General features: G+C 40.8%; 1 protein-coding gene across 7 annotated transcripts in view; it reads left to right on the top strand.

Moving 5' to 3' along the window:
* The first annotated feature begins 4,548 nt into the window (after nt 1-4,548).
* Nucleotides 4,549-27,815, top strand: part of POU2F1 (POU class 2 homeobox 1) — a 104,914-nt gene continuing 81,647 nt past the window's right edge. For 5 of the 7 annotated variants that reach the window (XM_061454453.1, XM_061454455.1, XM_061454454.1 and 2 more), the window contains exon 1: nt 4,549-4,670. In XM_061454453.1, the coding sequence (XP_061310437.1) occupies nt 4,607-4,670 (64 nt within the window). In that variant the 5' untranslated portion in view covers nt 4,549-4,606. Of the gene's footprint in view, nt 4,671-7,885; nt 7,909-27,815 lie in introns of those variants that run through there. The other 2 variants (XM_061454451.1, XM_061454452.1) reach the window with 2 other exon arrangements.

Here is a 27,815-nt window from a genome sequence, read left to right as displayed (position 1 = left end):
AAAAAGTGCAGCCAAAGCAGCAGACAGCAAGAAACAGATTGAAGAACCCACCTGAAAAGATAAGAGTCCTCCTAGTGATTACCTCTCCCTTTCCTGAGGATGTGTGAAGGTTCTGAATTATGTTTTTTTTTTTAATATGAAAAATATGCTTCTTTCTGTCTGTGCTCCATTTCTTACCTTCAAAAAAGCAGCTAGCTGCACCTGGGAGGGGCAGAGTATTATAAGATGGAACAAGTTCCCTGCTTACAACTTCATTAGCTGGGAGACTCAGAGGATTGGCAACAAGTCTCAGAAATGAGAGATTCCAGCTCATCTTTTCTCCAATCCAGAGACAACAGAAGGGGGATGAAAACAGAGCTGGAAAGCAATCTGGTCAAAGGCAGCCAGCAGCATGTGCAGGGGAAAATAACAGCCTATATATGCAATGGACAGTCTCCATTCCTCTGCTGTTTGTGCACTCACAAGGTGCACAAGAAAGAGCTTTGACAGCAGGGCAGAGCATAATACTGGAAAGGGATGGTGCTGGTGGGTCCCACACCTCTGGGGTGAGGGCAGAGAGTCTCTGCCACCCTTGGAACAGGAGGAGGGTGGGGAGCAACACAAGAGAAAGGACAAACAGCTTTGTGGTTAAAGTACTGAACACCACAGCCTCAGAGCACTTAGGCCCAAGGCTGAGTCTCACCGATGATGCTGTGACACTGGAGGAGCTATGCATGGTCTTTCTACTGCTTTTCATGACTTCTCCTCAATCAAGGAGCTACTAATCCAATTTTTCACACGCTCTTTGCCTGCCATCTCTCTAACTACAACCTTTTTGAGACATGGATGGTTTTTTGTTGTTCATTTATTGATAGCACATTCAAAAAATGAGACTGGAACAGAGAGACTGCTGGTCTCTCGGAAAGGGCATGTATTACACATGAAAAACGGTAAACAGAGACACAAAGGTAAGTTTAATTAAAGGTGAAGCAGTCTCAGCAGTCTGAAAGTGGAATGAGTTGAGAGTTTTTGGGGAGGTATGCCCAAAAGTCTAAGGGGCAAAGAATGACTTTCATGGCAGAAGCCTCTGCTGCAGTACCTAAAGGACCAAAGGGAATGCTGAAGCAACCGTGACTCTAGAAATAGGGCTTCCTTGGAAGGAAATCATCTGTAAAGAGGATAGAAAGAAGGGATATTGTGTGAGAAAAGCAGCATCTGGGATTCACATCTGAGTGGCACAGTGGAACTGGAGCAGAGCAGGTATGTTCGCTCTTCATTTCTCTGTACTCTAAAACTGTGTGAGGAAAAGGGTAATTTCCTTTCCAGTGTGCTTTTTGCTTAAATACTGTGATTTCTGTTTCTTTTGTCCCCTGCCTCCCCACCTTAAAAAATAAAAATTGTCTCTGAAACACTACTGAATTAATTCTATCAGGAGACAGACAATTCAAAAAGTAATACAGCGATCACAGAAAATTTTGGGCTACTCACACAAGAACAGACGAAGGAGAGCCAGGAATTAGGAGGTGTCTTGATCAAAATGCAGACAAAGGACAGAGACATACTGCAGAGCTTTAAAAGATCCTGAAATACTATTTCTTCCCTTTACAGGTGTGTTGAATTTTAACACTATATTGTTTTTCACAGTCAGGAAATATTTTTAAAGCAAGAGGTGATTCTACAAGGCTGACATGTCCAGTAAGAGAACAGGAACATGGAGTACCGAAAGGTGCTCCCTGCCTTAGGCTGTGTTTGAGCAGAGGATGTGTGTTCCTAAGCACCATTGTAAGCCTAGCCTCGCTGACTGCAGTCAAACAACTCAGTTTCACACTTTTATGACTCCAGAGTGCTCAGCTTCTTGCAGGAAGCTTTGTATCATTTTTGTGTCCAATTATCTCAAATTTCAAGTATTTCCAGCAAGTTGCTCAGGAGTATGACACCAGTCAGGCATTATGTGGAAAGTAACACCAAATAATAAGTTTGCAGAAATCACAAGCTGTTTGCAGACAACTCACAACTGAAAGAGAGGTAAAATTTATCTTATAAATTATTAATCACTAATGATTTGGCTAGCTTTCCTGGATATATAGCCACAGGGATGCATGACACCTTGGGGAAGGCATCGGATAGAGATGCATTCAAAGTAAAGTAGGGAAGAGGATGCAGATATAGGTTGAGAGCAACCTTTAAAGAGAAAGGGAGCTCAGCTATGTGGCCAAACAGAACAAAGTTCTCTTTATAGCTGGTCAATTAGAAAACATGGAGCAAGTTAGTAACAATAGGAAAAAAGCAAACACAAATCCAAACAAAACTGAAAAAGCACACTCCTCCATAAAAAAAACCACCCATCTGTTTGTTTTCAGACATCTTTTCTTTGGCAGCTATGGGCTCCAGCTAACTGCAGCAGAGGAGCAAGAGGAAAGGTGTACTAATGGGAGCAAATTCTCACCTGTGAGAAGTTGCTACTATGAGGGAGGAGGTTAGTAGGAAGTAGCATGCAGGACTGAGAAGAGTCTACAGGTGAGATGGGAAGATATGAAAGAGAATATTCAGCGTAGGCAAGATTAGAGCTGTGCAGAGTCTTAATCTAGCCAGCCCTTTCTCTAAACCTTTATCTGTTGCAGTGCAGCCACTGTGTGGCCATAAACTGGATTAACTGGCCTGCAAGGATCATGGCTGAACAGAAGAGGAGCATGACAGTATGCCTTTGTTTACACGTTCACTTCTGAGAGTGAAACACAGATCTTCCAGAGACAAAGCTCTTAATTACTAGTATGGAGGACCATTAATGAACATATGAGAGTACAGAACAGTGTTAGTGGAACATTTTCACTTTCATAGCACAGTGCATTTCTGCTAATGTTATCTGAAGTATCAAGAGGTTTTTTTGTAGTGTGGAAAAAAAATCCCATTACTAGAGGAACTTATTTTTAAATAAAAAAGTCAAAATTACCTTTCTGATTCAGCCCTTGGAGAGAAACCCTGCTGTTTCCCTCCTTCAGCCTTTCTTTTTTGGCTCTTTCTTCACAATGAAAAAAAATCTAGTGACTGCCTCTGACACAACTTGCAGTTCCTTCAGCAACAACATGCAAGAACAGATCCTTGCCTCCTCTTACTCCACAAAGGTTTTGAGCCCCAGAAGAAAATCTGGCTTGGACTCTGACCTCTTTAAGTTAATGACTCTTGGAAACCATTAAGGTGTAGTCCTTAATGAATGCCATTCTGTACCACCTTCTGTATCTTCTTTTGCTTTTTATGGATGTACATTACAAAGATCAGGCATAACCTGTATTTATGCAATATTAAGGTTAAGCATGTGAGGAAGTTCTATTTTTACTCTGCCAAATCTGTCAAGAATCAGCTGAATTTTGCCCCTCTGCCTGCTTAGGCAATTGCCTGTCCCCATTTGGAAGTTTTGAATCTAAAGCTAAATTTATTTTTTGGTCCCTGTATTCTCTTATTATTTACTGCCTTTTAATGAGGGAGGCAAGAAGCCTGACTTCCTCTTCATGTTAGTCAAAACTGATTCAGTAAGTGGAAATACTTGGTTGAGAAAGACACCCCAGGAGCATTGTACTGCCCAGAACGAAGGATAAATTGTGCGGAAATCAGTGTGTGTTTCTTAACAGAGGAGAATCGTCTCTTTAGCAATCGCCCTGTTCAGGCCACCACTTCTGCCCTCCTCCACGGACAACCGTGGGTCGCACACATTTTCCTCTGCACGTAATTCGTCTTTATTCACATGGGATTCATTTTGCTTTGAGCTTAGGGAGTACCTGTCGTGCAGGCGCGACTACAACAGGTATTTTCACACCGTCACTTGCCAGTAACAGCTCTTTCCGAAACGCCCTTTCAGGCCAACGGCTGCATTTGAACCCAGTGTCATCTGCTCGCCCCTCTGTTAGTGCCGCGATTAACCACTCCCGCTACACCCGGTCGACCTGGCGGCAGAACAGTTCACCGAAGCTGCATGAGACACGGGGAGTACAACCCGCCCTCCTCAATGGCAGCGGTTCCCCCTACACCGCCGCCGTTAACCCATGGCCGCGGCCTCCCGAAGCCCCCCCGGCGCCGCAGGGGGCACACCTCCCCCCCCGAATCAGACACTGGGGTGGTGACGGTTGAGTGAACCACCACAGGACCCGTGTCCCCCACCCACGCCACCCAGCGATCCCAACGTATACAGGAACGTGACGGGAAGAGGGGTGGGGTGGGGGGGTGAGGGAAGTAAGGGGGACGGGTGAGGTGTGACTGAATCGACGCTGCGTGCGGCATGAACATTTACACGTTAAACAGACCCCTGCCAGACGTGAACGGAAAACAGCGGCACGACTGCGCAGTTCCGCGCCCAGGCTACACCACGGGGGTATGGGGTGAGCGGTGAGGGGACGCATGCGCGGCGGCACACACCTCCCGGTAGACGGGGGAACGGAGGGGAGGGGGAAAGGAAAGGTGGCGCATGCGCAGAGCGCTGCCGCGGCGCGGTGGTGTGGCGGCTGCGCAGTAGGGCGGAGGCGGGGGGGGAAGGGGGAGAAGAGGGAGAAGAGGAGGGGCTGGGGAGGAATGGGGTGGGGGGTTCGGGCGTGAGGGAGGGTTTATCGTGCGGCCGATTTTGGTTAAAATATTCAAAATGGCGGACGGAGGAGCAGCGAGTCAAGATGAGAGTTCGGCGGCGGCGGTGGCGGCAGCGGCAGGTAATCATTACTGCGTTTTACATATTCATATTCATACTCGCACACGGGGCCCCCCCGCCGCCTGCCCGCCCAGCTTAGCATAATTTATTAGTACTCAGGATTATTATAATTAACGGCACAGGAGGGAGCGGAGGGGGGAGAGAGAAGGAAAGCAGCCTCCCCGTGCAGAGAGATAGACATATACGTGCATCTACACACACACACACACGCGCACACACACACACACGCTCGCTCCCACCCTCACACGGAGTTGCACTCTCACCCGCCCGCATGCTGGGGCATCGGCGGCGGGGCAGGCAGCGGGGTGATGGGGGGGGCGGCGCAACGGCAAGACGGTTGGGTCGGGGTGGGGAGTTGGTGTTGGGAGGGGGGGTCGGGAGGAGGGGTGAGGATGAAGCCATGAGGGGGGATGCATCCTCGCACCCAAAAGCGGCCCGAGAGGGGTAGCTGCTCACCCCCCCGGCCCGCACGCCTACAATAAAAGCCGCTTTACATATTCATGGTGGGGGGGGGGGGGGTGGGCGGGCATGGATGCTGCTGGAGCGGTCCTGACGCCGGCCGAGAGGGGGGGGGGCACGGCCCGCCGGCCTGGAGGGAGGTGAACGGCCCCCCGAGTGGGGCAGGTTCCCCCGGCGGTAGGACGGAGGGGGACGGGAGTGCTGGTCCCTCGGTGCGGCCGGGTGAGTGAGGAAGACTTGGTTTCCTCATCTCTCCTCTCGTTAACTCCCCCCCGCATCACCCCAGCCAAGGTTATTTCCCCAGAGCCTGGGGCCTGCAGGCATGGGGTGTATAGGTGCGGATGGCCTCGGGAAGGAGGCAGAATGAGAGCGTTGTTTGGCTTTTTATGCAAATTGCCCCCCACCCCCCAAGGGTAGGTTCAGTGTGGGGTGACTTGTGGGGTGTGCAGGCAGAGTTTCTCAGTGCTCCCTCCAACGGGAAAGGCCGCATGTTTTGTACCCCCGAAGGCTGGATCTGCCCTGGCAGAGGTGGTTGCCCTCCTCCCCTTTTGCCCTCCTGCTCTCATAGCTCCGAGGGTTTGCGGGGACTAGGGCGCTGCGGCCCCGGAGCAAACGCTCCCCTCAGGGTGCTGGGCACCCGGGCTCACGTCCCCTCGCCCTGGGCGCTGGGGCAGGAGCGGGTGGTGGTGGTGGCAGCTCGAGTGGGCTGGCACAGGGGTTGCGGGTCACGTCCCTGTCCCTCGCTCGATCGCTCTCTCTTTCCTTCTCATTTGAATAATGTCTAATTCGGGGAGGTTTATATTATTGAAATGGCCGCCTGGCTTTCCCCGCCTCTCATGTTTAGTAATTCAGACCTTTAATAACAGCCACTCAGAGCCCAACGCCGTGTTTATATTTTACATTCGCCCCATGTGCTTTTGTGGTTCAGTACGATTCTTCTTTTTCGCTCTCTCGCTTTTTTTAAATTTTCTTGGCAACCCACAGGGCCCCGAGATCAAGCCCAGGCTGTGTGTAAGGAGAGGAGGGGGAAGAGCTAGGCCCTGGCTGCTCTGGCAGGCGCCTAGGCCTCGCTCTCTGCTGCTTGATTTATTTACTAATAACCAAAATGACACCACCCCCCCCCCCCCCATCTCCACTCCACCCCTGCCAGCCAAAACAAAACCCTCCTGGGGCTTGAGCAGTATCAGATCTGCTCATAGATTCTTAAACACTCATGTCTTTTAAATAAGGAGCTTATTTTTAATTTATAGCAACTCAAGACTAAAGGTGTTCCTTTCATATCTGCTTTTCAGAGGCTTGGGCATTTTTGGTCCCTTTGTCCTTGATTCTTTTCCTTAAAGGAGAGTTGCTTCTAATTTACGTTTCCTGCCACTGAGAGAGCTATAGAAGACACACTCAAAATCTGAACAGTTTTCCTCCTCCTTCTGAACACAAAACAGAATTGAATACATTGGAGATAATCTTATTCACCTTTTTGCTTAATGTGGATGCAGTCTAACAGTGTGGTGTGTCAGATGTTTTTGTCACTGCTTGTATCTTTGACTGTTCTGGGTTTGGGTTCTCTTTTATTTTCCCTTTTTATTTAGATCTGACTTTCATGACAGAAGATACCACTAGACAGTACAGGGTCTAGAAAGATAAGTTTTCTGTGATTGTATCATAAGAACACCAAGTGAAAATTGAAATTAATCTTAAATTGCCTGGAGTAATTCATTTTTGAGCTGGATATTGGTCTACTGAGAAAGCAAGTAAATGGGCTAGTTTATTAGAAAGAGGTAGTAATTAGAAAAAAAAAAGGGAGGAAATATTTGTGTGGAGATGGGTTTCAGCTGAAACTGGAGGTTTTCATTAGTGACCATTGTTTTCGCCCCGTGGGGAAAAAGGACCTAACAGCAGGGTACTTCAAAGTAACAGTGCCAGATTAGCATGTAAGAATCTTTGCCACTTGACTAGGAAGAGAGTTAACATACAAATGCAGATGGTGTATTTTGTAATTGGTGCTAAATTTAATCTGTCACAAAATACTATGCTGCAGCTAATGAAAAGAATTTTGATTTAAAAAATAATAACTCGGGTTATTTATCCTTTTTCTTCACCCTTGGTGAAGACAGGCCTTGAATACTAGAAGGAAAAAAATGTGTAGAAGTGGTAATGAGACTGTTCAGGTGACTGTTTCACAGACTAGCAGCACAAGGCTGGCTGGACAAAAAGCAGTAATATGATTTCATGCCTTAAATAGCATATGTTTCTGCGCTCGCTCCACAAGATGTGGTCAAGCCGATGATGTCATTGGCCAGAGGACAAGGTGCAGTTAATTTGATTTATTGACCTGGGATGAGGTGTAGCACTGAAACCTTCTCATAGGGAAACCATTTATCTGAGGACAATTTCCTTTATAGCAGCAATTTAACCACTGCTGAGATTGTAGATATTTTATCCAGCATGATAAAAATGTATTGCATCTTGCAAACAAAATTTCTTTTGTCACTGAGGTTTTAGTAATTTTCACAGGATGGAATACTGAACGGTGGCCTTGTGTGGTCTTATGGCAGAGCTGGGGTTTATAACTCTGAATTCAGGTGTTTACATGCCAAAATACAAATGTATTTCTCTCAAACATATATTTGTGTGCCTGTATTGTAGCTTAAAATTTTACTGGAACGTGATGTGGATAGAAATGCATCCTCACCGGTGAAGCCTGTCAGGAACACATTAGTGGAAGCCCCTTTTTCCAAACTGCGGTGTCATCTTCAATTGTCAGAATGTGCTGAGACTGATAAGTGGGTATTACTTCTTAGTCTTGAGTAAGGACTTCTGTGTTAGTTTATCACTGGTGGGGTTTCTAGCTGCTTCTTGGAGCTTTATCGGTGGTGAATGGGAGAGTAAAAGAAACTTTTTCTTCCCTATGGACTGTGGTTACAGTGGAGGGTTGTGCTACTGTTGCTTCCTAATTCTTACCAGGGAAATAATGTTCTCCTATTTCTGCTGTCCTTTCAGTTTTTGTTTTATTACAGACAGAAGAAGGCTTGTCCTCCCCATGAAATAGTTCCCTTGCCTGATTACCTCTGCTCACTTACCAAGGTGTTTCTGCCCTTTTTCTCATGTATTTTCTTTTTTCCTTTTTTTTCAAAGAAAACTGACCAGTCTGAGAGCTGGTTGGAGAACAGCCTAAGCTGTGTCAGTAGCCATGCTGCTGCATGTGGTGCGGAGTTGTGAACGTGTGTGACAATATGGTGATGCCCAACTAGAGGTGATAGGGGCTTACTCCTCCCTTTCTAGAAGGAAGGGGGAAGAATCTGAACTTCCCACCCTTTCATTTTAACAGGAAAAAAAAATCTCAGGTTTCATGTCGCTACCAGTTTCTCAAGGATTAGCCTGCAGTAATAATTCAAGCAGTAAGTGTTAATGCTGATTTAATGATGCTGAATGTGGATAGCTTCTGGATTCTTGTTTTGGTTGAGTAATGGTGCTGATGTTGCCTCACTCAGTGGAATCCGTGAGGTAGCATTCAACTCTGTCCCTAAAACCTGGGAAGTACCAACATATTCTGCATTGGGAATCTCTTGCGCGGTGTGAAGAAGTGCTGTTTCTACTTCTGCTCTATTGTAATAATGCCTTACCCAGAAAAATGAGATTTTGGACACCATTGTCAATTAATCTCTGTCAAATTTCAGGTGGTAAATTTTGTGTTTAGCGTAGCATATTTTTGTTCTTTTCCTTATGTTCAGATGCTCAAGGATGCAAATATTTTGGGGTAAATGTTTTGTCCATGCTGTCCAGAATTTTTTTTTCTGTCATCTGTCAGCAGCAGCTTTTCTGTTAAATAGTGTTCATCTCCTTTAGAGAAATGTTGGTTTTCTGTCCTTGTTCTCAGCAAATTTGCAGTAGTTTCATAGCATGCAGTAGTTTTCTTTTATAGCAAGCAGTTTTCATTTGCTTTCCTCAGATTTTGGCTCCTGTGGATTTCAAGACTTCAAACCAGATTGCGGCATTTTTCTTGTGCAAACCCTAGTCCAGTTAATTTTCTTACATTTTTTCCAGAATCCAAACTATTACTGCCCATAAGATTATAATCTCAATGCTGATACTTCATGTAGCCGACAGTGAGGCCGCAGCTTCTGGTACTTGCACTTACGGCTTTATTATTTTCATCTTGAGAGAATCAGTGACAGTCATGGCAAATGACTAGCTTTTATGACATATGTATTTTCAGTCTCTGTGACAAAGCTGTTGTCAAAAGAAGGTGTTGAACAAAATTAAATATGACTTGAATGTCCCAAATGTGATATGCTTGGTTGGAGTGCTTAAGTTAGTATGTGAATGAAAGATTATCTAATGTTGCTGGATAGACTTACAGTGCTGGCTGTTTACTACTACCTAGATTTGCTCCTCTGTTAACAAATTTTCTTCACCGCCTTTCCTAATGTATTACTTTGTTATACAGGGCAAAAAAGGGGTGGGATTTGTTGGATTGAGCAGGGGAGATACATTTAAAAAAAAGATTCTGGTCTTGTTTAATGTGTGTTAAGTAGTTGCTTGTATTTCAGTTGCAACTGTTTAGCAATTCCTAACCTAAGAAAAAATATCTATGTAGAAGTATTTTCCTTTCTATAGTTCTTTACATTAAATTTCTTTATTGTGTGAATAGGACTCGTGCCACTTAATGCGCATTTATTTTTTCTCTGTAAAAAAAGGAAATAAACTGAAGATCTCAGTATTATTCCTTTTCCAAGTTTCTTATTTCACAAGTAGCTATGAAATATCCACATCTGTTAATATAACAGTGTTATGAATTATGAGCTCTACAGTGTGTTACAATATCTTTGCAAACGGAATTTTTAATAGACTGCTACTGGCTTATTGAAACTAATTGAATTAGTTTAGGGTTAATAAACAACACAGTTGAATGGTGGAGTGTTCATTTGGTATAGAGGATTTACTGTGTTCCAGTCCTGAGTTTATCACCAGTTTTGCTTGCTAAGCTGTTCTGGGCTACATCCATGTAATGGGAATTACTGAGTACGTTTTCACAAGGATGTTGCTGGGGGAATAATTAGCTAATGGTCTGTAGTATCTCTGAAGGTAAGAGTAATCTGCTTCTTCTGCTTTAATGTGTAATTGTCCAAGCTTGTGCCCAAGTTAAACTTTGCTTAGGATGTTTCAGTGCTGTTCATGTGCTCTCATCAGAGGTAAAGTCTTCCTGTTGTAAAGGCAGAGATTACTGTCAGTTCTAACTACAGTGTGGTGTAGATCTACTGTAGGATATGCAGTTCAGTGACAGCTTAAATCAGCCCAAGCCTGTTCTGCTCTCCTGTGTGTTCCTGCCCCCCTCTCTGCACTGGTGTGGATGCTTGCCTGATTCCTTTGCTGAGCTAGTTCAGAGAATTAAATTGCTAGAAAACAAGCCTTGCAAAACAAAACCAAAACAAAAAGTTGTTGTTTTTTTTTTTTGTTGGTTTAGCTCTGAACTGGTTTTCAGTAAGGTTAGACAAATAGCAATAGCAATCAAGGAAGGGAACAAGAAGCACATGTGTTGATCCAAGTCTTCTCCTAATTTTATTCTCTCTGATGGCTTTCCTTTTGGCATAAATGGGGAGTCATGCTCTCAGCCATGTGATCCTACCATTTACTTGGCACTTGTCCTAGCACTTGCTGGTTTCCAGGATGCTCTAGCTTAACTTGCTAACCTGTTGGAAACCTAAGCCTAGATGATTTAGGTCTTGGGCTTGTGAGTTGAGATTGGCTCAAGAAAAGCCTTCAAGTGCAAGAGAGAGAGAGTAGAACCATGTGAGTGAAAGTGGAGGAAGGGGAAAGAAGGGATCTTCAAAGCAGCAGCATGCCTTTTGGTTGCCTTAGTTGAGTTGTATAAACCACTGTGAAACCAGTTGATTGTGTTGATGAACCCAGGTCAATCTAAAATGGTACTGGCCCAAGTAGTGAGGATGGATAGCCATGGGCAGTGTGCTAGTCCTCCTGTGCCACCAACAAGCTGCGCATAGATCACTGAAGTCAGTGATGAAACTGCACTGATGCAAAAGAGTAGCTAAGAAACCAGTATGTGGTGACAATTTGGTGTGGGTTGTGCTGTCATAGGTATGGTTGCTTTAATGGTAGCAATGGCAGAAACTCTTAAATAGAATTTGTGGTAGAGCCTTTTAAGTGGCTCCCATTATTTTAGTGCTGCTTAGTAATACACCTCTCTAAAAAGGATTGTGGCTTAAAAGGACATACTGGCAAAAGTACTTGGAAAATTACAGACACTGTTACTTGTGATAAATTTTGGACTGATATCCCTGTAAAAAAACCTTAAAGGAACAAGAAAAACCTCAAATGCCCCCAACTCCCCACAAACCAACAAAAAACAACCCCAAACACCACAAAACCCCCAAGCACAACTGTTTTAGTCATTTAACATGATCCCTCTGAGACAGATTTATCTTTTCTATAAATTGTGATATTGTGACAAGGAGCCTTTTGCTCATCATTTCTTCTTCTCCCACCTCTCTCTTCCCCTCCCCACGCCCCCAATCCAATTTGGTATAGAAATTAAGTAGCGTATAACAGGGCATGGAGTTTGACATGGTATGACAGGGCATGGAGTTTTGGAAAAGGAAGACATGAACAGCTAAGTTACTAAAATAATAAACCAAGTTGAAGAATTAAAAATAAGTTGAGAAGAAAAACCTGTTGAATCAGGCTGGAGATGGAACTTGCTTCTTCCCTCCTCCTCACCTTTTCTTTAAGGGTAGGAAGTCAACATCCTTTTTGCAGTGAGCTCCTTCGTTGTTTATTCTTTGTCATTTAGATGATTCAGTTTTACTTGAAAAATACCATGTGACTTAGTTTTTTGTGCCTGACCATACCAGTGTAAAGTTGTAGCTTTATACTACCTGAATATAGCTGGCAGGGGGGAAGAGATATACAGCATATACAGGTAGAAATGACTCAGATGCTTGATGAATCACTCATTTCTACATTATTAATTAATACAATCTACTGAATGAGAAGCGAGATTCAAGTTTCTTTCAGGAACCCTGTTGCAAAGATTCCTTTCTAATTATTCATAATTTTGTTTCTTACCTGTCGACCTTTGTTAACTTACTGTTTTTATTTGAATTTTCAAACATAAGTTTAAATAGAGAGCTGAATTTGCTTATTTCTAAGGTTGCAAGGTTATGGATATGCCAGGAAATACAACCCCTACCTACTCCTTTGGGAATGTTTCACATCTTATCCTGCAGTGCATATACACACTTGTGTGCGTATAAGCTTTGGGAAAAGTACCAAAACTTGGGCTGGGGACAGCCTCTTCTAGCTCTGATTGTATCAATGAAAGACATGACTGCTTCTGACTGTTGGAGTTTACTATTTCCCTGCCTCTGTTAGTGGATCTGCCCATTCGGGTACTGTCTAATCCATTTCAGTTAAAATTGTCTGGGTTAGTAAAGACTGTGATCTAAGCTGCCCAAAGTAGCCCAGATAATTCTGATTGAAATCTGGGTGAGGGATTGTCTGAGTTGCTTTGTCATCATACCTGAGGGTACAGTTCATGTTACACTTAATCTAATTTAAGGGTGGGTTGTTGCCAAAAAGAAGCGGGAACATAAGCAGGAAGAGTATTGGGCTGCTGCCTTCTGGACTATTGTCTGTTCTGACAGAGCCTGTGTAATACTGCATTTTAGCTGCTGGCAGAAGTGGATTGGGATTGTGTGGAGAAACTGGAGATAGGAGGGCAAAGGGAGCAGTAACTTTGCACTTGTAATATTCTCTTCTGAATGAGGGTGGCTGTTCTTTTCAGGTTTTATTGAACTTTCCAGTAGTACTTTACGGGTTTTATTGAATTTATGTTGATCTGAACTACACAATGTAAATTGTTATGACTGTTTCCAGTATCTCAAGTGAAGCGTGCAGTTTACAAGTCATTTCCCTTAAATGAACTTTATCACAAGATTATCTTTGCTTGCTATTCCATTTCAGTCAGGATATAGTTAGTTTAGACAGTTTATGGCAACAAAGCTGAACATGGGAACCTGGGAGTAGCTTTCAGAACAGTTGAGAACTTCTGCATATTTTAGTTTGAGGTCTAGCTTCTGACTTCTAATCAGCCACAATGTCTCGCACAGCAAGTTGCTTTAATCACATAATTGCTAACCTTTATTCAACTATTATTTTACTGTCGCATAGTTTTTCTTTGGTTAGGATGGGGGTGCCTGAGTAAGGAAGACACTATCACACCTATGCTGCCTGTTGAATTTTGCTAACTACTGCCCTGGAAAAACGTGTTGAAGTAGCAGCAGGACAGACTTTGAGTCAAAGCTGTCAAATGAGGATATGTCAGGTAGAAACGTGTGAACCAGAAAGCCCATTGTTTTCGAAAGTTGATTTTACTCCATTTCTGCAGAAGAACCAGGTCTTCTAAAGTTGCAAAAATCTCATGTGTCTGGTTTTAAACCAACCTTTGCTTATCTTTCTGTTCCTCCCAGTGTATGTAAGGTTGTACAAAGAAGGACTAAACAGTCTGTTGCATGTTCTTCACCTCTGGCTCAGGCAAGTGCTGAGCTGCAAATTCTTTGTATTTGGGAGTATAATCAAAGGAACTATCCCTGGTTTTACACTTTTTCTAGGTGTCTGCTGTTGGAGGAACCAAACACCAGAAACCCCTCACTTTCCCACTTATTTCTCAGTTCATCTTAAGTGTTGTAAGTGGTTCTTATCCTAAAGTGTTCAGGAAAGATGATGTTCCTTGTCTGCTCTGCACATTTTTGGCTCCGGGAAACAATGAAGAGGTTGCTCCAAGGACTTTTCTCCAATTTTTAATTCCCTACCAGGAAACTAGAGAACTGGAAGCTCCTTTTGTTGTCTCACTTTGTAAAGATAAGGGAAGGGTGTAGGGTGGGTGTTAAAAGTTCAGCCTCTGTTACTGCTTCATGGAAAAGATCTACACCTGAGTGGCTTCTCAGCTCCTGAAGACCCACTGAGGGTCTTGAGCATGTTTGAGAATTATCTTACAGAAAGGAACTGCAGAAATCTGTATTATTTTTGAGCTTATTTAATTTCTAGACTATTCTTTTTCTCATTGCAATGGGAGGCAATAGCATTGTAAAGAATACCTCTTCTCAGTTCTGAGAGAAAAAAATGCTGTGTTTTATCATTATACATTTTAATTTTATTTGGAATTATGTTTGCACTTTGTGTGGTTCAGTTCAGTGGTGAAGAAGGGACTTGTTCCAAATACGCTGAGGAATGACTAAAGCCCAGTACCCTAAAACTTATTCAGAGCATGCTTTAGTGTTCTGTGTTGGGAACAACTACTTTATATCATTCTCAACATAGTTAAAATTTAAAATGGATCTGGGCACATCTTACAGTCCATTTTATTAATATCCATAGTAAATGTAACTGTAACAACTATCAGAAAATGTAAAGGATGCAGCATTGTATTTGTGCTTATACGCTTAAGTTTTCAGTAATTGTGGATGATGAACTCTAAAACAGTGAAAAGGGTTTGCTGTATGGAAGTCTGAATATAAAGGCATAAAGCATTAGAATAGTCATTTAGCATCTTAAATCTCCTCGCCTTTGTCAACTTGATTTGCCGGCGCAGAGAAGAGGGATAGATAGTGTTTCTTGTGATGTCTCTGGTCAGGTTTGCAAGTGTTGTGAGTATCTCTAAGGATCCTATCAGAAAATTTTCAGTTGTTGCTTCTGTTACAATATTGATAAATGAATAATACAAGAAAAAATGCCATGTACAAAGGTGGGCCACCGCTTACATCTTCTCATTCCCCTATCTAGTGTGAACATAAGCAAAAATTAGACTTAACAGAAGGACTGATGGGGAAAACCTAATTCAGTAAGTTCATTTTAAAGTTATATAAAAGGCTGTCTGAAGTCTTGAGAAAATCCATGATTTTTTGTGTGCAAAGACAACATTAGTTGCTTAAGGGATCACATAATGTCAGTCTTCCAAATAGCAAAATTAATTGCTGACACAGTAGTATTTTTTTATTACTTATTAAATAGTGATTTCATACTATGTGGGTCAGAGCTAGAAATGCTGGGTTACTAACAAGGAAGGGAATCTCATTGCCATTTGTTTTATATGTATGTCACAAACAGGTCTGTGAATTGTATGACACAGACACAGCAAGAAATTTATTCTCAGAATTGCAGAGAAGTTGAGAACTCTGCATTTTTGATGTAACTTTCTTGAGGTTTTATCAACTTGTGTCTTCCAGTTTTGAGTTTTTGGCAGTTGTGTTACTATTTTCAATGTATTAGGATATATGCTTGTATAAACAAGCTATTAGCACCAAAGGCAGTATCTTTTTTTAAAGTTTAGAAAAATGTGGAAGATTGTGTATTTCTTTACTTTTCAGTGGCAGGGAGCGGATTGCCACACTAATAATTTCCTTAGAATGTGTTGTCAATTTACTGTAATCTCCTGTCCTGGACATCTCCCAAGTATATTTCATATTGTGGAAGGCTGGTTAAACTGAAGATTTTCATGGTGTCATTATTCAAGTAGTGATCATCATTCTTGGTTGTATGAAATAATACTTAGAACACTGAAGACAAGCATGTGGGGTACAGCTGTCTGTTAATCATCTGTAACTTAAACTCGTGTTATTGTTTGTATTCTCTGTCTAATACTCATTGAGACAGCATTATACAGAGAGCAGAGACTGGAGAGGCAGATTACTTCAGTACTTCTGTCCTTGTATGTACTTGGTAGCAATTGAGAAAGTCTCCAACAAGGACGCAAAGCCAATATAGAAATGTAGTGTTCTTGTTTAACTGGTAACTGAAACAGTTTGTGGTTTTTTTTTTTTTTTTTCCTCTTATTGAAGCGGAAAGCCCTCCTGTCAGTGGATCCTGAAATTGTTCAGACATTGACTAATCACATATGGTTATGTGGGAGTGTTCTTTAGTCCAGCAATAACGTATGGATTGCTCTTCATGAGCCACTAAGGTATCAAATAAACATACTTTACTATATAGTATGGTCTGTTAAAATGTGTTTTGAATTTGGTGCTAATCAGCTCTGAGGTTGAACTGTGAGACACTGATATTACTGACCTCCAAATCTTGACTTTCTTTAATTTGGCAAGTTAATATGAAGAAGCTAATTTTCAGGTATGTTTTCCTTCATGTGCCTTTGTAATACTGAGGGATTTATTTCAACAAATAGTTGAGATTGCAACATCAAATGTGGCATTTGTGCATTGTTAGTCACAAACCCTATTGTGATCCGATGAATTGTCAAATGCGTAGCTTTTCTGGGGAAAGATTGAATTTCTGAAGGTTTTGTATTTATGAATGGTAAGGAGCTGGGAATATCAGGTATTCCTCCTGTAAAAAAAGGACTGTTTAGAAGAAAAGGGCTGATGTAATTATTTCCAAGAAAGCTGCTGTCCTTGTTCTGAAAGCCCTGCAGGTCTGAAGCATTGCGCTTAGCAAGTGCATATGAGAAACATGCACCGGTGTTTAAAGGCCCTGCTAGGGCAGTCCCTAAACAAAAGGAGTTGTGGGCTCTAAACACGGAACATGTTCTTTATTAGTTCATTCTGCTTCTTTATGATAGTTCCAGTTTGACTATCTGGTTTGTGGAAACAAGAACTAGAAGATGTCTTTTGTATGTGACTGCAGTCATACGTGTAGGAGAGGGAAACACAAAGAGAAGAATTACCCTGCACTGGAAAAACTGAGGAACACTGTGGAAAAAAACCATCATTTTTTCAGTTAGACTCCTTATCACATGTATATTTTGTCAGACCCCTTTATGTGTGTCAGAGTGTTTAAAAAGTCTCACACCAGGTGACCAAAATAAGAGGCATTGAAAAGGCAATCTACTTAAAGTAATATCTTATTTCCTGTGTTGTTGACTAGATATGTGTTTGAATAAGAACATATATTTTGTGGTGGCACAGGTGCTCCTTCATTCTGCAGTGAAGGCAGTATTCTGTGCTTGATACTGGCTAGTTGCCATGACAACAATTATGATGTCATGAATTCAGTACAGTGACTTCACTGCAGTGCATTTTATCTTTATTCTCAGTTTTCTTCCCATCTTGCTAGCAAACCAAGCATCATCTTTATGTGATACTGTGACTTGTTTTTATTATGTGATAATGATGACTGACAGCATCCTGATCTCTCTCTCAAATAACCCTAATTGCTGCGTACCTTCCAACTCATTCTGGTCTGGGAAACAGAGACCTTGCATTTTTCTTTATCTAGCCCAAACATTTTGCTGATAGGAATGAAAAGGAAAATACTTTTTTAATCATTCAGATGTGATTCTTTTCAGCTGAGAGAAATGTATATACTTTCAAACCTTAAAATGGGATAGTACAATGTCCTGTTATGGTGCTTCTCCCGGAATAGTTTGTTCAATTCTAGCTTGCTGTTCTTAGTCCTGTTCTTTTCTGAAGTAGGTGAAATGTTTTCTTAGTCTATTTTCCAGGGTTTGTTGACCTGCAAATTGTACCAGGAAACTTCCTGCCTGTCAGTGTTCAGAAATGGTCAGTTGTTTTCTGCTCTCTGAGCGCTTGCATTTATCACTGGGTTGTGGACCTCCATTTCACGGGTAGCAGAGCCGATTGTTAAGTACATGCTCTTACCCTGGCCTCCATTGCCTTCTGATAGTCAGAGAGGTATTTAGCATTCTTCGTATGATTTTTAAAGTGATGTGACTTACAAATTTAGTGCTAGTAAAAATGCCAGTAAAAACACTGAGTTTAACGAGCCTGCATTTCTGCTGTTGACATGACTATGTGTCTGTTTAGAGCTGGCTTATTGGTATAACTTAAAATTTGCCTGAGAATTCTGGGGTGAACATTACATTATCAATGGATAGCATGAAGTGTGTTAAAGTGGTATGTCAGGTATTTTTTCTAAGGGTTTTTCTTTCCTTTGCCAGTAAAAAGTTCTTCACCTTTGGCTTAATTTGATAAAGGTAGTTTCTGTGTATAGTAAGACCAAAGTATGTTGTGTGTTGAAAGCCTTTCTAATAACAGGAGAAAATATAGGATGTGGTGATTTCTCTGCGTGGATTACTGCTGCTGCTATCATTTGCATTAAATTGTATTGAGCATCCTTTTAGGTAAGGTTAGAATTAAATAAATATCCACTTAGGCGAGGTTAGAATTAAATGACTTCACTTTTTTCTTCTTCTGAAAAAAGATGGAGACTTGAAAAAGCACCCGCTAACAAATGGAAGTGTGTCATGGACAGCATGTAAGGAAGATGAAAAACACAACAGAAAAATCAATGTTGCAGTTGTGTTTCTGCAGAAAAGCCAAAATATCTTGTGTAGCCTGTTACTGGTGATAAGCATATAATGGAATTGAATTGCTGTAATTGGAATTAAGAATATGTGATTGCGATTTTTTTTTTTTTTTTTTTTTTGTTAATGAGCTACTAACATGGAACAAACTGCAAAATACTGTTTCAGGTACTGTTGTTCCCATTACCTAAGTACCTGTGCTTGAACATTTGCTGGTTTATGTTGGTAACAGCTGTGCTTAGTAGTTTTATATTAATAGGTACAAATGTGCTACTGATGAGGTAGCTTGTGTTCAATTCCCTAAATGCTTTTTCAGAACTGCAGACATTTTTATCTTGCTGTAGCACCTGTGCACATAGAGGATTTTATTAATTTTTTTTTTAATTTTTATTAATTAAGATTAAGGTATGATTTGATAGCTAAAGCTTTTGGTCTTCAGGCTAGGTTTAGGTGATCCTTGGAGTAACCTTTTTATAATTTAGTATTGATTTTTTTTTTTTTGTTTCTGTTCATTTCTAAACATGTTGATTTTCAAGATATAGCAATTTATGAAGCCAATAAAATTCTGTCCTCAAAAGACGAGTTAGAGGACAGGGCACAACTAAAAAGGTGTGTGTCTACCTGTGATGCTGTTTATAGCCTTCCCCAGCATACTGGAAGCAGCAGTGGGTTAGGTCACCTGATAGTCAGAATGATGACAGATGAACCTATTGACAGGTTAATAGGTCAGAAGGGACACCTGAGCAAGACCAACTTCAGAAGTTAAGCTTTTCACCAGGTACTGTCCCTGAAACACGTCCCTGGCATTTCCAGCCTCCTAACTTTTCTGCAGTAGCAAGCAGCCCTTCAAGCCTCCAGTTTCTTATTTCCTTTTTCACACACTCAGGTTCTGAACCAAATTTGGCTGTGGGCTGTGAAGCAGGCACTGCAAGGTGACCCATCCAAACATTTTAACTCTTTTCACTGAAATCCTATTGAAGCTGCTGGCCTAGAGAAAAAGTCTATAAAGCTGCAACCAAAAAAAGTATCAGAACAGCACCATTAGTTGTAGCTTCTGAACAATCACAAACTCCAGCCACTATGTGCCACTGTATCCTGAAATGCAAGCTACTTTGCCATACTTCCAACAATACTGCCATTCTTACATGCACTGCTAGTACTGGTGACAACTTAAAAGGCAAGTTCTAGTCTCTCCATTTAAACAAAGAATGTAGAAGCCTGTAATATGAACTAGGAGCTAACCTTGGTGTTATGCTGTATTTTTAAGTAGAAGCAATAGCATTGAGACAATTCCAATTAGCTTATTTATTTTCCGAGTGCCAGTGGGCAAGAACAAAACTGGTTCTCATAAAAGAATTTAGAGTAGATTAAAAGAGAGCACTGAATGTTGAGGTTGTTTCATGTAATAGTTCTAAAAGAAAACAGTTGGTGTGGAATGGAGTGGTAGTGTTTTCTTCTTGTTGGTGTCCTGTCTCCTGTCCCCCCCATCATCCCATTCTCTTAAATTTTAATTTTGAGAAAAGGAAGCAGGTTCCATTCTGATGTGTGAACTGCAGATAGTCCGTATGCCCATCCACTCATGAAAGAGAGCAAGGGACTCGCACAGCAAAACTTAGTTTTGATTTTTCCATGACACTTGGAATGGAGCCCAGGACATAAAGTTTCCTTCATTTTCACATGCTGAAGTTTTGTAGAGGTAACTAAACCTCTACAAAAAAACCTCCTGTACTCCCCTTTCCCTTCTTCAGAAGAATCTGCATGGCCAAGACACCTGCGGTGCAGAGCTCTAAATTCCATACATATATTCAGTCTGGCATTAACTGCCATAATACTATTTCTAAATACAATATTCATTCATGCAAACACTGCTGGGAACTGAATGATCTCATCTTCACATGATTAAAAAGAGTTTTGAGTTAGCAATTTTTCATGTACAGTTATGTCAGTTTGCCATTAAGAAAGCTGCTATTCGTTCCAAGAGATCAATCCTAGAATCGTAGGTTGGAAGGAACCTCAAAAGATCACCAGGTCCAGTCCAACCTTGTGGAAAAGGGAGCCTGCATAAAATTCTCTAGCACCTTGTCCGATCACATCTTGAAATACCATGTTTTGAAAGCAATCAGGAGAATCTTTATCAGTACAGGGAGGCTGGCCTTAAGAAGCATATACTAAAATTGTTATAGCTGGGCTTTGCAGAAAGCATATTGCTTTAATTGGGTGCCATGTGGAGACCCCCATGACAAATGTGTAAATGGAGATAGGCAATTCCTGCAGGGACCTTGGTCCATGCTGGGAGTAGTGCGGTGAGGTGTTGGGTGACATGGTTACCATGGCCTCAGCAGGCTGCCTGGCTCCCTTTCTCTGCAGCTCTGATTCACATTACCCAGCAGTCCTTGTGCTTTGCTATGATCAAATGATATAGCCCTCGCAGAAAAATGCGCTACTCAAAGCTCTGTATGGCTCCTGTAGCAAACTTGATCTATACAATGGGAAATAGGAAAGCCTTCTTTATCTGATTAAACAGCTGACTTTGGCATGAGATTTCCTTTTTAATGTCAACTTGCTGGAAGTGCTATGACAATAAAAATGCCTTTTTTTTTTCCTTTTTTTTTCCTCTTGTTGGGAAAGCAAAAAAACCCAACATTTCCTCATTTCATGTATCACTGCCAGAGCGGTTTTTGCCATTCTTTGAGTTTAATCATCAGATGTGAAACCCTGGTTGTACTTAAACACGTAACTTTTCAGCTCTATTAATAGCCAGCATCTGTGCTATATGAGGCTTTTTTCATGGGTACCTCAACTGTTGTTTCTTCTTGCTTGCTATATTGGCGTTAAATGAATCAATAATAAAATGAATCATGTTTCATCAATAATTATTAAATGACAGAGATCAAATCATCAATTTGTGAGGTTACTGGACCTATTTTAATAGTGAAACATTACCTTGCACACAGAAATCTACAAGTCTGGTAGACTTCCTTTAAAAAGTAGGGTTTCTTTTTCAGCAGTTCCTTGATGAAGAATTTTCCTGTCCTTTTGGCACTAAGTTGTAATTTTACTGAAACAAACATACCATTAGTGGTTGAAATACTGTGATACCGTGCGTATTGTTTAGTTTGATAAAGTTGTCTGTATAAATACAAACATAAATAAAAGTAGGTTAACTGTCTTTCCCCGCGAAGAGCTCTATGAATATATCCCTAACAAATTTGAACCTACTGAGACTTACTAACCGAGGCTCCCTCCGCAGTCAGTGTAGCTGATGACTCAGGAGGTCATGTTTGACTTTTGTTTCAAATAGTAGGTATGGAACAGTCATTTCTTGTGTATCCAGATTACTATGCATACATTAATGAAATTTCAAAGATTAGTCTGTATTCTGTATTATTGTAAACATAAACACTGGTGATAGCTTTGCATAAGATTGCATCATTTAGCGATGTTAAGTAATCCAATTTTTTAACGTGCTGCATTTGCAGCAAAATGCAGGCTGGCTATGCTTCTTGAGGGGAAAGTCACAAACTGTCAAGGAGAAATCTTAGAATCAGTGGACTTGCTCTCTGTCCTTCAGTTATCTATTAATGCATGTAATTAAAGAGCAATTGGAGTAAGTGTTGTGTTCAAAAATAACACAACCTCAGGATTTTTGGCAGAGATCAGTGTTTGATCTGGCTTCCCAAATTTGTGGTATTTTCATTGGCTTCTGCTTCTCAGAGATCATTGATGGAGCAGAAAATGATGTTGTTTACAATAAATGCTATCTTTCATATGTAGACAGCAACAATTAATTATAGGATGAGGATAATTAACATATAAGGTTGACATCTATCTAGTCAGATTGAAGAGAAGTACCCTTGGAATGTTCTCTTTAAAACAGCTGTTATGGCAGAGATAACAGCATTTAGTGGGTTCTGAGAGGATTGCAAGGTTCCACATGGGATTTCCAGGGATGATTTCAGTTCTGAGTACAGGCAGAGCATTGTACATTTGGCAGATCTCTTTTGAGATAAAGGAATTTCCTTTACCATTGTGTTTTAATAATGCACATACATTATAACAGTTTTGTTCTTTGATCTAGAATAAAATGAAAATCTAGAGACTACATTATTCAAGTGCTTGAGCTCAGTTGGTGGGTTTGTATTTTGATTTGTGCAGCCTCTACAAGAGGCAGAAGGCAAACAGACCCTTAGGAAGAACAGGGATATCTGGTATTTTCTGTTCTGCTTGAGAAGGTGTATTGGGTTTATTTCCTTTTTAGATTTAAAAAAGATATCCTGAACACTCAACTGTTTAACTGCTACTATGATATGCTGCTGCAAAGGCGTTTTCCTTTCATGCTGCTTTCATTCAATAAGATGCGCATTTTTTTCTGTATAAATGAACTCTCATTCAGTAGTGCAGTTGATGAATTCTCTTTTTTTTTTCTTCCTGCTGCAACACTGGCAAGCAGTTCAGTTCATGTGGGTATCGGTACTTTTAGTTGTGTGATCAGAATTTTCTAATGAGGAGAGGAGATGGTAAGAACTGGTTTGAAATCATTTTTCAAGTTACAAAAAGAATAAAGAAAGGAAAACCATATAAAATTAACAGCTGGAGTATTCTTTATGGCCTTTCAGAAGGGAAAGAATAGAGATGGGTTGTTTTTTTTTTTTTTTGCTTGTACGAGTGAAACCTTGCAGTTTTATTCTCATTTTTCTATCATGTTCACCCTTCATCTTTATCATAGAAATGTGATTCCTCTTCTGATGACTTTCCTGAGGTTTGTTCTCCGTGACGCAATCTTGGCATGGTTGACATGATCCGATTCTATTCACAGTTTTGCTTCCCTTTCATACCCCCCATATTTGGTTAATTAATTATAATGACCTTTTTAGAGCATTTTTGCCTTTATCTTTTTTTATTCTTTCTTTTTCTGAAGCCCCAGTAGATTGAAATCAAAACTAAAGCCATGCCAAGAGGTTACAGGCTATGTAGAGGGCAGAGTAGTGCTTGTACAAGAGCAATCTAGCCACCCTGTGAATAAAAACCTCAAACCCACAAGGCAGAAGTGGAAAACCCTGTAACCATCCAGGTGTTCAGGATCAGATAAGAAAAACTTTGTATCTGAAGTGACTGGTTCCAGACCTTGATCACTGGTCTTAAGAGTCATTGACTCTTTCACCTATGGTATTGAAGAGAGTGGAACAGTGCTAGATCAGAATACTGGGATAATTTTTTTCCTTGAAAGACACCGCTTTCTCTAGTAAGTACCAGAAGAGCTTGTTTCTAGCTACAGGATACTTGTATCCCATTTGCAGTGACTTTGTAAGCTTTGTTAAGGTCCACTTGAACAATGCAGGAATACCACACTTCTGGTAGGCAACTCTGATTTTTTTGTGTAGTGGGTGACTGAATGGTTAGGGCGGATGATGGCCTTTGTGTAGTTCCTAAAGCCAGTTTATTTGATGACTTTGAGCAGCAGCACTGATGTGTGTTCTACTTACAACTGAGTAAAAAGTGTTTTGAAATGAGAATTGGGACAGGAAGGTGCATAATACGTACTGTCACTTCTAGGCACACGAAAGACATGGGCTAGCCAGATAAGGATATATGGTACTGTTTGCAGAGACTCAAGCACAGGAAAAAACCCATGCTTGCCAGACTGCTTGTAGCATTGATGCTTCCAGTGAGCAGAAACCAATGCTCGGCATACAAAGTCTTATAAATGTTTTACTTGAAAGGGTAGTCCAAGTATACAGTAATAAAAGCCTATTTTGTATTTATAGTGTTCTAGCAAGGAAGGTGGGTTTTTTGCAATTAAAGGCTCTGTAGGAATAGAGTCTGTAAATGCTGGGATTGTAAACTGGCAGCAGGAACTGTAAACTGGCAACACAGCACTAAGCTGCAGTTGAGTGCCAGAATTTACATTTGTAGTAAAAACAGGTTTTCATATGTCTTTGATGCAAAATGGGACATTCTGATATTTAAAATAGTAATTTTGAAATGCCCTTCTGTGGGTTTTCAGATGATGGCAGTTAGATCACCTTTCAGTTGAGTAGCAGTTCAAAGGTACTCTTTTTTCCTGAAGTCTTGAATGTGGAGCTCACACTGCAAGAATACAGCTGTGCTTGTTAGAGGAGTTTTATCCATGACATGCTTTTATTCAAGGTAAAACTGAATGGACAGATATTAAGAAATTATATAGCACTTCCTTACTTTCTTCCTGAGAATCCATCTCTTGGTGCCTGCTGTTCTGTCTCAAGGCTACCATAATCAACTATCCTCATGCGCAGAGGAAATGAATACTCTCTGAACTCTTTTTTCATTCAATAGAGTGTCATCTTCTCTGGAAAGACTGCTTGACCCTATACAACAAATATTTCATGTGCTGTTTAACAGCAACTGAGGGGAAATTGTATCGTAAGGTAAAGAACTGGCCTTATATGAAGTAGCCATAGTTTCAATTACTTTTATTTCAGAATAGAGAACTTGTAATTACAAAACTTAGCTTTGGCTTCCTTCAACACAGCGAAATTAATAGGTCTAATTCAGCAACAATATTAAGTACACAGTTGCTCTTCGTCTGAAAGGAGAATGTGTCTTTACCTGTAATACCCTGAATTAATTTAATGACGTCATGACAGTAACAGAGGGTCTAGGAATGCTTATTATAATTCATTTATAGTTAAAAACTTATTTTTGCATGGAGATCATGGGAAACGGCATGTCTGTTCGTCAGGATTTTGGTGAAACTTGAATGTTTATATGAAGGAAGGAATGAAAGCTGGTAATGGGATGACTAGGAATAATTAAGGATTCCTTTGTAGCACTGTTCAACAGTTCTAGATGTAGAAAGAAGTTGGGTATTATCTTGTCCAGATTGGAAGTTTTATGTGGTAGTGGAAATTTACTGAAAGCTGAAAAGTTGTCTTTCAAAGGGGCATAATAAACCCAAAGTTTTAGCATTGTCGTTGTGCTTTCTAAGCCAGAGACTTACAGGTCTCTGAGCTTTGAAGTTGGAGGCAGCAATGGAGAGACACTGCTATTGCAGGAGCACTGCAACTCTTGGTGTGTAGCCATCATCACCAGATTTTAATTTTATTGTTGGCTAGGGATTCTTTTGTCTCAGCTGAAATTGCTTGAGGGAGGATTGTTTCATAAGTATTAGCAGATATTCCCTTTTTCCCTTGAACAAAATTCTGCCCTGAGGTGTTGCTGTATTTTCTCTATATTAAGGCTGCACATGTTTACTTTGTGTATATTCAGCTAAAGGTATTTAATATACATAATGTACTCTCTATTTGAGGTTTTGAATATTGTGAGATATGAAATAAGAAAACCAGTTCAGTGGGATGACTACCACTGTTAACTGAGGAGCAAGGAAGTAAGATAGAGAATGTATTAAAAGGGTTTCCAGTGTTGTTTTGGCAATAAACTTGTGTGTTGATGGAGCAAGGGAAACCGAGATACTATGTTCCATAGCAAAGCAAAACATAAAATGAAACAAAATCCTTAAATTAAAGCTTAATTAATAAGTAAAATGTTAGTATGCTACTTTAAAAGATGTTGATGTGAATAAATTGACAGAAGAAAAGAAGAGGCTGGGACTTCAGAGATTTTTTTTCACTGGTTTATACTGCCTCCAAATAGTATTTTAAGCAAGTTTTCTAGTTTACATGTTCCTCAGTTTAACAAGTTGTAGGGGTTTGATTTGCTTTCACTGTTTTCAAGTAGGAAAACAACAGTACAACATAAAGACAAAAACCAAATGAAAAACTCACCCCTAAATCAAGCCCCCAGATAATAAAAAAATTTTGTCTTGCTGGGTGCTTTGCAGTTTTAATGTCTGGGATGTATTTTGCAATCAGTAGATAAAATGTACAGTAATAGATTTTCCCTTAGAAACATGGAATGATAGAATGGTTATGGTTGGAAAGGACCTTCGAGATCATCTAGGTCCAACCCCCCATGCCATAGGCAGGGACACCTTTCAGATTACACTGAAGGCATAGGTCTCAATGCTGCTGTTTCCATAAGCCTAATTTGGTTGTTTGTGGTAAGGATGAGGTTCCTTATTTTTCTGCCTTATAAGATTTGGGAAGCTTACGTAAACTCAGCAGAGTTTGAGACTACTCGACAAGTTGTACTCTATATGGACCAAACCATACCTTATTTGGGGGACTAAAGCACTATCTAATCCTATGTTTGTGTAAGCAGTTAAGGTACCCACCTCTCATTTAAACAATAGCTTCTCTTTTTCCAGCAGCAGCAGCTGCTCTGAGAGAAGGATGGGGAGGCCAAAAAAAAGCAGAGAGGGCTTACAGTTTGCAAAGCTGGAGATGGGTGGCACTTGTGGCTTAGGGAGAACTCGCGCAGCAACTGCCTGGTGTTTTCTGACTTTCAGTAGCAAGTCTGTCTCTGAATAAGAATATGCATATCAGAAAAGCTGAGCTGCCAAGGCAGTATTTCCTTCTTTATGAGGCACTCTTACCTTACTGAAAAAGTTGCAAAGGTGGGAATAGCCGTTGACCATTTTGTTTGACCATGCTGTTTTTATATTGACTTTTGAATCTTGGAAGAAGAAATAATTAAACTGGCTTAATATTGCTGCAAAATCTCATGTTCATTCAGGACTTGCTAATTAACTAAGTGCCGGAAAATGTGAGCAGGTAGAGCAAATGTAAGTATGCTTCTGTTAAACTGCAGAAAAGGACAAATTATATCCCTGAAATCTGCCTCCATGGAATGTACTTTTATAAAAAAGTATAGTGAGAGTGGGTGGAGAATACCTAATAGATGCCATACATGCATGTCAGCACAGCTTGATGCAGGCATGTATCGAGGGGTACTAGAGGTAAGCGGTGATAGAATCTGTGGTGTTCGTGTCTTGTGCCAACCAAGTTGACGGGTTTGTATTTTGATGATGTCCCTGCTTTCTTTTTCTCTTGATGGTCTTTTTCTGAAGATGGGTTTTATCTATACTATGGCTCCTGTAATCACACTGGCTCTTAAATCCTGCAGAAATGTTATGTCTACTGCAGTTTCATGTCACAGTTTCTCTCATGTCTGCCCCCTGCTGAAGGGGTTCCCCTTACCTTTGACTTTTTTTTTTATACCTTTCTTCCCCAAGTGTTTTGATTTGTATTTGAACAATTAAAATCTAGCTGGTTTAATTTTCTGATGGAGTGGAAATCTGTCCTTCTTTTCAGGGCTAATTTTCCTCTGTTGTATCAGCTAGGGAAACCCATTCCCCTAATGACATGTAGTTAACTGTCTAACAAGTAGTGGAAGCATTTGCTGTTTAGGGAAACCTGGTCCCTTTGCTTTATGTTTGTGCAGCTAACTACACCCTGGTTTACCTGTTTTGGAGAGCTGTGGCACCAGTATGATAGCCAGCTCCGTGGTGATTTATTTCCATGT

The sequence above is a fragment of the Pezoporus flaviventris genome, unplaced genomic scaffold (genome assembly GCF_033815535.1).
Source record: "Pezoporus flaviventris isolate CSIRO_AGI_PZ_B2104156 unplaced genomic scaffold, CSIRO_AGI_Pfla_v1 ptg000015l, whole genome shotgun sequence".
Lineage (NCBI taxonomy): Eukaryota > Metazoa > Chordata > Aves > Psittaciformes > Psittacidae > Pezoporus > Pezoporus flaviventris.
This window is presented reverse-complemented; position numbering and strand designations above follow the sequence as displayed.